This window comes from Labrus bergylta, chromosome 6 (assembly GCF_963930695.1).
Source record: "Labrus bergylta chromosome 6, fLabBer1.1, whole genome shotgun sequence".
Classification (NCBI taxonomy): Eukaryota; Metazoa; Chordata; class Actinopteri; order Labriformes; family Labridae; genus Labrus; species Labrus bergylta.
This window is the reverse complement of record NC_089200.1, coordinates 18,040,577-18,054,318: the sequence shown is the minus strand read 5'-3', so window position 1 is coordinate 18,054,318 and position 13,742 is coordinate 18,040,577. Positions and strand designations below refer to the sequence as shown.

Sequence of the window (13,742 nt, the reverse complement as noted above, 5' to 3'; positions counted from 1 at the left end):
GCAGAACTGCTAGTAAGGGGGTAATCACGTTGAAACGTTGAATTTGGCACAAAACTACCCTTAAAGTGGCCACGATAAAGACTATTATCTCGATTTTGACCGTGTGTTTACGTTTTGAGCAAAAGGGTAACGTGATCAAGATTCTGATTGGCTTCCTGGATGTAAGTGAGTGCTCATTGGCCCTCTCTCTCTGTGAAGGGGCGGGGCTTCGCGTCTCCAACACATCACCACCTTGTGGAAAGTCCCTGACTGTCTGCGAGGAGCCAGTCAAACAAACAGCAGTGAGAATTTCCTTGATGAATGCGGGAGATTAACATTTACTTCGCTTTTAAACCTCTGCGGTTTAAACCTGTGATTTTTTTTTTTTACTTGTCATATTTTGGTGCCAAACGAGTTCATGTTTCCCTGCGAGTGCTACCTTAGTGTTAGCAGACTAGCTCTTTGTGTGGCTAGCTGCTAGCTGAGGGGATGTGTTGTTGTTGAGCTGTGCAGCCCTCCCGTCGTCTGGGAGAGGAGACTCATCAGCTGTTTATGGAAAACGCCTTCTCGACACTTTCTCATCCACTGACGTTATATGTGAAAGTTGCGTGTGGCACCCTGCTGTCAAACCTTTCAGGTTAGTAAATCTACACCGAGAAAGAGGGGACAGTTTGACTGGACGAGGAAGGAGATGGGAAACTGTCTGAAATCTCCGACCTCGGATGATATTTCTTTGCTACATGACTCTCAGTCGGACCGGGCCAGCTACGGAGACGGTACTGATGCCGACCAGGAGCCACCGCCCCCCTATCAGGTAACTCAGACCCACACATATCAGAGAGCCAAACCTGGATAGTTACCATTTCTGCTTCTGTTTATTCATTTCGGGATTCGTTAAATGTCCGACTCAGACGATCATTCAGAAGATGTCATTTAATATGCGAAAGCTCTGGTATAATTTATTTTATTTTATAGTGCATTTCATAATTAGAGGTAGTTTATTCACTTTGACATTTATGTCAGACAAACAATATGTGGGCAGGGTCAGCTGTTCATAGATGTAACACTACGCCAGGCCCACTGACCTCGTCCCGTCATGCCTAACACTAATCCGCTTTGTTGTTATGTTTCAAGGTCCCGTCTCCATTTATACTTAATATATTCTTCATTCAAACAAACTGTACCAAGGGGATTTTGTCCCTAATACACGCAGATGAACTAAGACACCTATTAAAGTCACATTAACAACATAGCCTACACTTTAATTTCTTTCTAACTTGAAACAAACTCCAGTTCTCCATTTGATTTGGAGTTTTTTTGTTGCTGTTGATAAAACACCTTACTGTCATCAAATCTTTAACAGCTGCCCCTTAAATTGACCTCCTCTAGGGCAGTAACTTTGTTGCCTTGTGTCCTTATTTCCTTGAACAGATCAAATCAGCCACAACATGATGTGTAAAACATGATTCATTATGTTGCCATTTCTTGTGTTTTTATGTCAACAAGCAGCTGCCTGGCAAGCTTTATGTAAGGCCTTGGCACAAAGAGTGCATGTTACTGACTTAAGTCAGGCCTTATCTGTAGATTTAAGATAAGTGTTTTTAAAGCATGGGAAATAAAGGAGAAAATAGGTCAGCAAAGCATTAACACTCTTATTATACAAAGACACTTCAATCTGTGCTTCAATACGAGATACTGTAATCCAGTCCAATCCTTTCTTGTGATCTTGAGTGTCTATGGCAGGGTTGAAAAGATAAGAGGTGAAATTACCCCTCTGTCTCTGTCAGTTCTTTGTCATGTAATTTAAAAAGAGCAAAATTAATGAATGTCAGATAAATTTCATAATATGAGATTGATTTTTGAAATGCCTTAAACAGATTGATATGCTCTCTCTCTCGTATATCAATCTATAATAAAAAACATTTGAAAAAATCACATTTCTTTATACATTAACATTAACATTAACAAATTGGATGTGGACATCAGGTGAAAACCAATTCTGACAATGCATTGCAATGGCCAACGATTACCCTTGAAACTGTTTAAATGGTATTAAAGGTATTACTACTAACTACGTTAGTGTATCAGTTTGTACGTTTCATCTAAAATAAAACATTCGAATCAAAGAGGTAACCACCGCTCTCTCAAAGAGTGAAAAACATTAAAGAAGGTAATAAAATAAAACTCTGATACATAAGAGGCAAAGTAAATAATTCGACGCACACTGAAAACTTCCTGGTAACGTCTCAAAGATAATTTCAAATTTCTTCTGAATGATCTTAGTCTTTAATCATCAATGTCATGTCACTGGAGACATTTATCAACGTCAGTAAAAGATCAAATCTGTACGGATTCAGGAGTTGTTGTTATGCGTTCATTCCCTGTTTGCTACAAGTATGTCACATCTGGCATGCAGCAGTGTAGGCCGAAGCAGCAAGTTCTGATATCATAGAGGAGTGATAGTGTAATAAACAACACAATCATTGCTTTCTTCTGAAAAGCTCCGACTAACGCTTTGAGTTGTGTTGAGAGAGTCTCTGTGCAGTTTGTTTATACTGTCCGAATTTGACAAGAGGGTAAACTAACTAGTTAAAAGCTCCTTTATAAAGGGTTCTTTCAGGCCTGCCAGCTCTTTAATCCCTGGTGACCACAGTAATCAGCACCTTCACCATCTGAACCCAGCCTGAGAACCAAGCACATTTTTTTGTGTGCTTTCAGATTGGCCTAACAAGATTTGGGAAGTACTGTGTGTGTTAGAAGGATAAAGGCTACACCATTGAGTTTGGAAGTAAACGTATGTTGATTATGGGTCTAGGTGCCAATGCCAGTGTTCCTGGTTACTGGAGAAGCTCAGAATTGTTAGCCAAGATGAAAAAAAGAGAATTATGCGTGGAATCTCATTCTCAGCAGTATTATTCAAAGCAAAGACCACAAGCTGTGTGAAATTTATCCAGGAAAGCATGATTCAGATCCAAACAATGAAAATGTCTGGTTTCAGTTGTCAAATAAACAAACAACAACAAGAATTTCCTTAATAAATTGTAAATCATGTAAACAACAGGTTATCTAGGAACATGGACCTGTGTAAACATTTGAACATGTTTTGACTAGACATAAGTCAGATAGACAACATCAAACACATGCAGAGTTGATGGAAAACAAAGCTAAGTGGATGAAGCCCTGAGAGAAAATGTATTTGGTCAGAATCAGTTGGGTCATCTGACAAGCTGGGCTGTGGTTGTTAGTGTGTGTCCATGATAGTGTTTGTGTTGCACAAAAAACAGTTTTGGTGTTTCGATTGTGGTGATTTTGAAAGCAGCTGGAGAGACGAGTGCTGAGTCATCCCTGTGATGGGGCTGCGAGAGATAAGGTGCCCCTGTATGTTTGCATTTGAGGGGGAGAGATTTTATGTTTGGGTGTGTGGGCATTTGGCCCATAGTATGGCGCTTTCCTTTTCAGTCGATTCACTCAGTACTATACATATATGGGTGAATATATGGTATGGGATATCACTAAGCCGCAACCTTCCGGTGTTAAAAAATTAAGCCAGAGCTAAAGTGCAAAATCCTGCAGTTTGTCAAGTGTCCGCTTGAGGCTGGCTGCAGAAGCACAGGATGTTTGGGGGGGATCAGATAACTCATCCGTTTTGATATTATGAAGGACAAGAGTTATTCACAATAAGGCCGTGGCTGACCTGATTGACGAGCCGGTGCGGGCGTGGTGTAGCTGTTTGTCAGGAGGCTTATGACCTTCCTCAGCTCCAGCTCTTAGCCTGTCGATAGGCTGACTGAAAGTTAGAATTAGACTGCCTTTCCATCATGGCGACCGCCACCAACAGGCTTCCCGAAGCTCCCTGCAGGAACAGATGGGTGAATCTTCTTGGACTTAGGAAGAGCGAGACATCATTTTAAACTCGCCTTTAGCAGGTAGACCAGTTGAAATGGAGATGCTTATCGCTGTGCTCCCTTTCCAGCTCATTTGGAAGAGGGCTGAGTGGCCACGTTTCACTGCTGCCTCGCTCAATTTCAGTTGGGGCGCAAACTGCATTCCCGTGTGATAATACAGCTTTTGGGCATGATGGCATCTATGATCCCTGTTGTGCCGCTCGGGCTGTTAAAGATGCAAGCGCTTACACGTCACCTCCAGAGGAGGCTGATGAAAACTCAGTATTGCATGTTAACTCTTCTCCCTTGGAGGGTACATGGCTTGCTGAGTCAGGGGTCCCAAATAGAGAAAGTGTGTTGTGTGATGGTGCAGCAGTCAACGGGGTCTGGACCTTTGTACAAAGCAGGTTTCACATAAACTATCTGGAGCGACCTACTTGGCTCTGAAGTATTTTTGTCCAGCATTGACAGGCAAGAATGTTCTGATCAGGACGGACAACAGTGGTCTCTCCTGCCTAAACAAGCAGGGAGGGACACGGTCACTTCCACTCTTAAAACTGTCTCACTCTCTGTTGCAGTGATGCAGTGTTTTTTTTTTTGTCTCTCAGAGCCACTCACGTTCCAGAACGTCCTAAACCTGGGAGCAGACCTTCTCTCCCGGGAAGGACCACTTCTCAGAGAGTGGAGGTTGCATCCGTTGGTAGTGGCTCAGATATGGAATCGCTTTGGCAGGGCAGAGGTGGACCTCTTTGCCTCCAGGATGAACAAGATGTAACAGACCACAATGTACCTCTGGGTTTGAATGAACTAGTGCACCCATGGCCCAGCACACTTCTGTATGCCTTTTCTCAGTGGAGATGATATCACCTGTTTTGGAAAGGGTACGCCATCAGCCTCTGTCTCTGATTCCGATGGCCCCTCGGTGGCTGGCAAAGTCATGGAGAAGAACAAGGTAGGCTCAGTGAAGAGCAGCTATCGAACTGAGGGATGACTGTGATGACAGCTGTATTTATGTGTGGGTGGAGCCAAACATATGTCATCGCAGACCATCTACCTTAAAGGAGTGAATAGTTTTGCCTGTCTCTCCTCGTAAGCCTCACAGATCGGAGCAGTGGCAGGAGTTTTTATTAATCACATTCAGTTTTTGCACCAAGGCCTTTATGCTGCTGTCAGCTAGCTTTGCAGCCAAACTTAACTGGCTGGAACAGCCTGCAGGCTTTAGAAGATTCACTGTGTCTGACAGTGTTTGCATGAAGCTGAACTCTGTCTTGATACACTTTAAATACTTTTCCCCGGTTTCTTTCTCTTGTGTGAACATGAGGCCTAGAGGGTTAAACAGGATCTAAAATATGTCATGCTGCACATGTCAAAAACAAGGATAAATCTCCTTTCAGATGCTTTAGTAGAGCAGAATGTGCCCACTATTGACTCTAGTGGACCCACAAACACACACACACGAAAACACAACAGAGGAAAGTCTGTTTGAGTCTTTCCTACAACTGCATTGCTGTCAAGATGAGAGGGCTTGCATTGCAGTCAGCAGTTTGGTTCAGCTGAGCTCCAAAGAAACAGTTTGCCTGCAAGTTGTTTTATATTTAGCTGTCACACCTGGAAGAGACACAAGAGGGCATGTAAAGGAGGCTCCAAATTCACTTCAATGCAAATGCTGAGCTTTAATTCAAAATTCCAGATGTTGAATCTGTATGAATGTATCATTTATTTATTAAATATCAATTGGTAACAATGATATTGCATTCACAAGAGCATGTAGCAGTATTTCCCTCAGTTTCTTTACGTTCCAACCAGAGGTATGTGAACGAGCTGCAAGCCTGTCATTTCCACAAGCTTTTCTATCTTTTTCAGGCAAACAGAGGAACATCTCTGGCTTGCCTGTACCCCAAATAAAATGAGGGTCTGCTGGAAAAAATGTCGAACTCTCAAATGCAAGATAACAAATTAGCCTAGGCCATACCCTGCCAACTTTTTATTTTTAAAAACCTTAGCTTTCTCATCCAAATATGATGACTTCCCGCTCCAAAAAGATGACTGCAACTACTCTTCAACATTTTAAAACTACCACTTTTTATTTTCTTTTGTACTTCTATATAATGTAAGCCCCCCCTCCCCCCCAACAAAAAAAATAGATTAAAAAAAAATAAATGATGGGGCTTTCGTGTTGTGTGTTGACAGCAATGTGTTGGTAGATAAGTTCACAGCATCACAGTACAGCATGTATGACAAAGTTGGTCAATCGATAAGAGGCTTGCTTTTAGTTTTGAAAGCAGTGATACGCCCTCTCAGGGAGCCAGATTAACAATTTTTTTGTCCTAATATGGTAACAGAAATCTCCTGGGGTTGGAGGACGTGGTGCTGACAAACAAGCCATTGTTTACCGGTAGTTCTTTGGTCTTTGGCTGACACACTTCAACATAGAGGTTGCTCTTTCTAAAAAAAAACTAGTATCAAGACTCAATGATTCTTTTCATCTCCCCCATCTCTTCATACTGAAACAGTTGGCGGCCACGTCACACAAAAGAGGGGTCGAAGAGTGTTGTCACTACTGAGTGTCATAACTAACTTTAATATGGCAGACTGTGCAATACTTGCTTCATTTGCTAATGCTGCTGTGTCATCTTAACCTTATGGCAATTGTTACAATTTATATAAATGAGTAATAATGGATCGTCCCATTTTTCATTACTAAACTTTGTTCTGTTAGATTCATCTGCAGTGTTTTTGTGGCTGCCTTTAAGGCTCTATAAGCTTCATAATGTGTTAGGTGTGATTACTCGGGTTAATACTCTTAGACTGTATCAACGCCCTAACTTCTTGCTTAACAAGCTGAGGAAGTAATGTGACACAAACATTAGTGTTAACGGTTCTACTGTTAACTGTCTTGACTGTTATCACACCAACAAGCACATCCTGTGATGCTCATGTCCATCCTTCTCCTCCCATTGTTGTCTGTTAAATACATGCTTGTTGGTGTTGTGTGCAGCTGACTGCTGAGGGCTACATTTTCTGAGACTGTGATCGCTTTATGTTTCTGGTCTGACTCTCTTTTAGGTGCAGCTTTTCCCCAGAAAATATAGCTATGACACTTGCACATTTCCTGAACACTGAGGTTTCAAAAGAAAAAAAAAAGAAAATCTAGTTGTAGAATAGTACCACTAAGCTGCTCTCAGACTAGGTGTTCAAAGCAGGATTTTTGCCATGTCATCATGTGGCCTGTCTGCAGCCTCTTTCCCCTCTATACACAATAGCTCTGGTATGTGGGCATCACAGCGACACAGCCAGAAGCTGTGGTTTGAACTAGTTATCATTCTCTTATAGTCTGCCAGCTCGGGAAATTTTTTTTCCAAACATTACATCACAGCTGTGGTGGGAATAAGGAAGTAAGATTCCCAAAATACAAACACATGCTACAGGTTACTCTTTCACATTAATAATTTAAGGGAAGATCTAACAAATTTGGTCTTCTTAGAATCAAACGGTAACCTCAACTATGAAAAGTAGTTGATACTGATTTCCTTGTTCTTCAAGAACAAAGTACGATGTTTGGAGAATTGAGGTCAGCATAAGCAGGTTTTGCTTTATGAGACTTATGAAGACTTAACATAGCTGTATTGCCGCAGTGTTCAAAACTGTTAGCCCAATGTATGCTGTAATGGGTGTTTTGAGAATAATATAAGGGACATGTAAACACTGTAGAAGTGCTTCATCATACTGACACTCCTGTCAGCTAAATAGCAGAGTACATTTCTGACGTTGTCACACAATGTTTGTAAATATGTGTTGTAGGTTTTGTTATCCAAACTATTTGTAATTGTATGTACTTTTACTTTTGTTGAATTAGTTATAGGTGATTGAAGAGTTCGCTCCCCACTCTTACGCATAATTTCCGTCACTTTAACTCTGTACATCTGCTCTTGTTCTTTGTTGTCTCTAACCCTCCCCTTCCTGGGCTTGGCAGGTTCACAGTAGCAGCTGCTGACTATCTCACAAAGCAGCCTGCCCCATGATTACCAGAGGGGAAACAGCAGCCTGAATTTTGACTTCAGTTCCCATTTCAACCTCACCTGCTTGTCATTGAGGTCAACCCAAGGTCATGTAATTAGCAGTTGTCACAGCCCAGCTGACATGCAATGCATGTCAGTTGAGAGAAATGACAACAAATGACACTGCTGACTACTGCACAGTGCACCACAACCAACACATTCACACACAGCACACAGCTACTGCCACCCCAAGACCTTTCAGAATATTTGTACCTTTCAGAATTGTTTACTACTGTGTAAGTAAACAACTTTTTTATTTATTTGGGAAATAAATATATATATATATACAGAGCAATGTGCAAGAAGTACTAAATGATAAAGTGGTAGTGGTGCATAAAAATAATCTTGGCCCTTTGTTGCTAGTCATCCCCTACTCTCTCTTTTTTCTCTCTCCTGTTTCTCTTCAGCTGTCCTATCCAATAAAGAAAAGAAACCCTTCATCCCTCACAACCATCAACCATTCCTTGTTTTTACTGTTTAGGTAACCTGCATGTCACGTAGAAGTGTCTGTGTAGTTGCTGTGTGCTGCAACAACTGTTAGAACGAGGTGCTAGGAAACACTACCACCTACTGTCTGCATTCTCTCTGCAATCATGTCATAATTTACCCAGAACCAGAATGTGAGTCATTGATTCCATCAGTTATTGGCAATAAGGGTATGTTTTTATATCCTGATAGAGGTAATAACATTTATAAACAAAGCGTGTGTGAATGACTGTGAAACTCTTAGTCATCTGAATGCTTTCATTGTGTGCTGAACAAAGCAAAGTGATTTCAGTGTTACAAAGGATGGTATTCTCACATCTCTCTGCATCAATACAATTCCATATTTAATCTTCCTATTTAAGACTAGTAATGCATAGTTAAATCCTGGTTGCATATTTTCACATTCTTAGTTTTGATATTTTTAGTACTGATTTACTTTGTATTTAATATTATATTGTGCTTAGATTTGCTAACATTGTGCTTTTTTACTCATATTGTGTGTTGGATAACCTGCTGCTGTAACGCCACAATTTCCCAGTTTGGGATCAATAAAGTAATTCTATTCTATTCTATTCTATTCTACAATCTTGTCTTAAGTGTTGTGCCATAATCAAAAATGTTTCATAAGCTTGATGTTCATCTGTTAGACCCTGCTGGACTTCAACCGAAAGTGAATTAAAAAAAAAAAAAGAACAATGTCTTCTGCTTTTGAAAATGACTTCTGTGAGTAAAATTGGGGTGGTGAATTTTCAGGCAGGAAACAAGAGTGCTTTCTTGTTTTCCTCTCAGAATATTTCCTGCAACAGACCAGGCAGATACATTATAGTTAGCACAGAGGTGTTACTTGACTAACTAACTGTTTGTGGACTCTTATGATGTTTACCAATACGACATTGCTTGTTGTGGTAAGCATTCATGGTATCTATTCTATTTCTGAGAAAACCATCTTGCATCTGCTTTAACCTAGATACCAATTTCATGATTCCACATGCTAGCCACAGTTTCAAAAGGCGAAAATGTATTCATTTGTGGTCCTCTCTCTCTCTCTCTTTGTGCAGGAACAGATTCATGTACCTGTCTACCATCCTACACCCAGCCAAGCCCGGCTGGCCACCCAGCTGACGGAGGAAGAGCAGATTCGCATCGCCCAGAGGATCGGACTCATCCAGCACCTCCCTAAGGGGGTGTACGACCCAGGGCGAGACGGCTCTGAGAAGAAGATCAGAGAGTGAGTAGAATCCCTGGGTAGTCGTACTCAGCGGTGTAAGATTTAGTTTTGTTTTTAGAGGAGCAGGGTAGTGTTCTGAGCTCATCTGTGTTTTAGCACAGAGTTTGTATGTCTTTGAAAAATGCTTTGAATAGTTTATTTTAATGTTATTTTATTTTTTTTTCTATTGTGTGCTTCACTTAGTTTAAGTATTCAGAGGATGCAAGCACAAAACAGATCTATAACTATATAACTTTAATCATATAAAAATATTTGTATTACAATGTAATTAGTGGATTATTATTGATTATTTGCTTATTTTTGTTCTGATATTTTAGATTTAATTGGGAGTGCTTTAAAAGAGTGATAAACTGTTAGAGGGTAAAGGAGGGAGATAATGACCAACGATCAAAGCAACAGCAAAAAGGGAAAAGATAAAAGAAGAGAATACAAATAATAATAACAATTATATAGCTTTAAGTGAGTGAGTGATCAACATGAGGTACCTTTATATAAAAGACTGAAATGAATAAAAAAAACAATAGGTCATGATTAAGGGTTGAGCGCATATGTTGTGTTAAATAAGGGGAACAATTATAAATATATTCATGAATGGGGAATAGAGAAAAAAGAAGATAGGGGATATGAAGCTGGGGGCTGGTAGTTGTGCTTAAGCTATAATTTAACTACAGTTTCAGATTTAAACTGAGCCATTGTGGAGCACTGATAGCCTAGCGGTTATGTTGCGCGCTCCATGTACAGAGGCTTTGGTCCTCGTCACAGCGGCTGTGGGTTGAAATCCGCCCTCGGTCCTTTGCAGCATGTCATCCCCCACTCTCTCTCTCATCCCAACATTTCCTGTCTCTCATCAGCTCTACTATCCAATAAAGAAATAAATGCCCCAAAAAAACTGACACATTGTTTTTATTCCTCTGAAATGTTCATCGTCTCTTTATCACATTTTAAAAATAACCATGCACCGACAAAAAAAAAACTAAGTAATAAAATGAAGTGTCAAATAAGTGAGACTACAAAAATAACAGTACTTTTTTTGTACTTGCTTGATTAATACATGGTACTAAATTGAATGCTTCGGTTATTATTATTTTTTTAATGCAGTGTTGTTGAATTGATGGGATGAAAGTGAATGTCTATTTTTACCTTTACAGGTGTGTCATCTGTATGATGGACTTTGTGTATGGAGACCCCATCCGGTTCCTGCCTTGCATGCACATCTACCACATGGACTGTATAGACGACTGGCTGATGAGATCCTTCACCTGCCCCTCCTGCATGGAGCCTGTGGACGCAGCGCTGCTCTCCTCTTACGAGACCAACTGACAAACATAAATACACACTCACATCACCCCACAGACGCCTGTGGAACAGACACACGTACATCATGCACAATGGACGTACACACAAATGCTATCTTGCTAACCTGCATCCTGGATTAGTAAGGTGGTGATTTAAATGTGTGTGTGTGTGTGTGTGTGTGTGTGTGTGTGTGTGTGTGTGTGTGTGTGTGTGTGTGTGTGTGTGTGTGTGTGTGTGTGTGTGTGTGTGTGTGTGTGTGTGTGTGTGTGTGTGTGTGTGTGTGTGTGTGTGTGTGTGTGTGTGTGTGTGTGTGTGTGTGTGTGTGTGTGTGTGTGTGTGTGTGTGTGTGTGTGTGTGTGTGTGTGTGTGTGTGTGTGTGTGTGTGTGTGTGTGTGTGTGTGTGTGTGTGTGTGTGTGTGTGTGTGTAAAGATGAGCAGTGTTAGAGGTGAGGAGGAGCAGGAAGAAGCTGGGTCAGAGGGGTGAAAAAGACTGAATATGACATTGGGAAGGGAAGCTAAGAGGAATGGATGATGGTTCACTGATATTGTTAAGAAACCTTTCTAAGGTCTGCTTTTGTAGACGCATATAGACACACAAGCGTGCCCCGTCGCACACTTTTTACTCCCCATCATTGAAACAAGGGACAGAATACAGAAGAAAGGACTTCTTACCACAACAGTCTACTAAGGCTACATAGACTGCTAAATCCTGATTTCTGTATCATCAAGCAACTTCCCGGTGGAATCCCCTTCAGAAGGTCTGTCAGATGCTTTGATGGGCTATACACAGATGCCTGTTGCACAGTCATATCTGCTGAAAAAACTGCTACACAATGCAGATATGCAACATGAAGACCGCCAGAGATGGACTACAATCGTTGCTTGTTCACAGCACCCAGGCCTCAACTTGTACAGATCTTTTCGGAGATGAATAAGATTGATAGTTGGATTAATGGATTGTCCTGTGGCTTTGTGAAATATGTTGTGTGTTTGTTCTGTCAGTCAGCATAAGGGCTCTGTGGATACGGTGTTTACCAACAAGACAGACGTGTCAAAAGACAATACGATCGCTAATCTGATGGATAGCTGTTAGACTGTTGCTGTCAAGCTGCTGACTTGTTCACAGTGAGATCTTAGGCTAATCGATGAACAGTACAATTAGACCAGCTGTCGAAACAGTAATACAAATCAGAGATATTTGCACTTTTTATCAGACTCGTCACAACAGTCGACCATTACTCAGTAATTATGTCAAAATGACGTACAGTATGTGCTTTGCTTTACCTTTCTCCTTACCGTTGCCCTTATCTGTAATTACAGACACTTTTTCAGTGGGCTGGCGATATTGCTCATAACAGTTTTATGGCATAAATCAAAGCAATGAGTTAATCCTAAATTTGATGTCCTAGATCACACAGAGTGCTGAAGGGTGCCATCACACGGATGTGGGTGATGCAGGTCTAGTTCTAGGTATTGTTTCAGTGAATGTGACTGAGGACGTTTATTTAACTGATGTGGTGAGAATCAGCTGTTATACAAAGCTGACAGAGTCCTACGTTTAGAAACCGTACATCTCTATTTATTTTTATTCACATGAATTTAAGGCCTCAATTTCAAACCACCTTCTTGAAACATTGTAAGAGTATCCAAGTCACCCAGTTTACTATAAAAGCACAAAGATTTTCAATAGTTTAGTTAGTTAATATTTTTCTTCTCCTTGCTAACTTCTGCCTGAGACTTTGAATTACCGGTATGTAGGAAGTGATAGATCCTATAATCTCCCCCTGAAGAGCGAGCATGATGCGGACTGCACGCAGATTGCAAAAGTGGCTTTTGTTATCTTTTTGTGTGCGTTCGAACCTTTTGTGTGTATGTTTTCATAAAGATTAGATGGTGGAGATGGCAGTCAGCACCTTATTCTTTGCACAGTACTTTGATCTGCCTCACTCTCTATTCCTCCATCAGTAAGGTGGAGCCTCATGGCCTTACGTTACTCACGACAAGGGTTTGAATCGCTTGATAAAATCAGAGAAACCAGTTAATTGCAAGAATCAAGGAGGGAGATTGTACAAAAAAAAAAACTGTTTGGACTGCCAATGCTGCTGCTGCTGCTGCTGCTGAGCCTTCATTGTACATGTCATGTTGAGAAGAATACAAAAGGTGTCAAGAAAAATGTTCAGCTGCATTATCACACAACTAATAAAATTGTAAGTGTATTTTGGTTTCTGGATTTGGTTTCTTTTACATCACATTTAAGAGAGAAGACTGTACCTGCTGGTTAGCAATGCTCTCCTGCACCATTGCAACCTGTAGCAGTCCTGTGGTAAAGAACTAGCATAAACAAACAGCCTTGATAGTTCTCAGGAAACGGGGGGTTGAGTCCAGCTGCACAACTTCAGTAGAGATGTTTTTCTCAAACCCTCCCCCTCTCACTTCTCCACAGAATGACTCAAAGTTTAATGCCATACTTTCTGCTCACACCCTTTGTCTGGTTTGAGGGCTAATATACAGTGACTGGAAAACATCCCTCCATTCCCTAGGAAACAAGACGTTTTTGTAACCATGGTTACAAAAGTCACACGACTAGGCCGCATAGATAACAGCAAGGCAGAATCATCAAGAGTAACTGCACGTTTTTTCTCGACTAGAAAATGATTTATAGGAATCTTTAAGATGTTGAAAATGATATGTTTCTACTAAATGTTAATCGTGGTTAAAGCAGTTTGTACAGGTGATTACACAGAACTGTCTCTCTCTGAGCAGTGTGTGTATGCACATGTCATAAATATTCAGTGAGTTGCAGTGAAATGA

At 40.9% G+C, this 13,742-nt stretch overlaps 1 protein-coding gene across 1 annotated transcript; it reads left to right on the top strand.

The window, feature by feature from the left end:
• Positions 1-226: 226 nt before the first annotated feature.
• rnf11b (ring finger protein 11b) lies at positions 227-13,147 on the top strand. Its single transcript, XM_020632149.3, has 3 exons — positions 227-793; positions 9,466-9,635; positions 10,784-13,147. Exons 1-3 carry the CDS (start codon positions 671-673, stop codon positions 10,953-10,955), a joined length of 465 nt encoding a protein of 154 aa, XP_020487805.1. The 5' UTR covers positions 227-670; the 3' UTR covers positions 10,956-13,147.
• The last annotated feature ends 595 nt before the right edge of the window (positions 13,148-13,742 follow it).

Excerpts from the sequence above, each read along its gene's own strand:
- rnf11b (XM_020632149.3), top strand. The coding sequence starts at position 671 with ATGGGAAACTGTCTGAAATCTCCGACCTCGGATGATATTTCTTTGCTA. Across the intron at positions 794-9,465 it reads AGCCACCGCCCCCCTATCAG|GAACAGATTCATGTACCTGT; the intron begins GTAACTCAGACC and ends CTCTTTGTGCAG. Across the intron at positions 9,636-10,783 it reads TCTGAGAAGAAGATCAGAGA|GTGTGTCATCTGTATGATGG; the intron begins GTGAGTAGAATC and ends TTACCTTTACAG.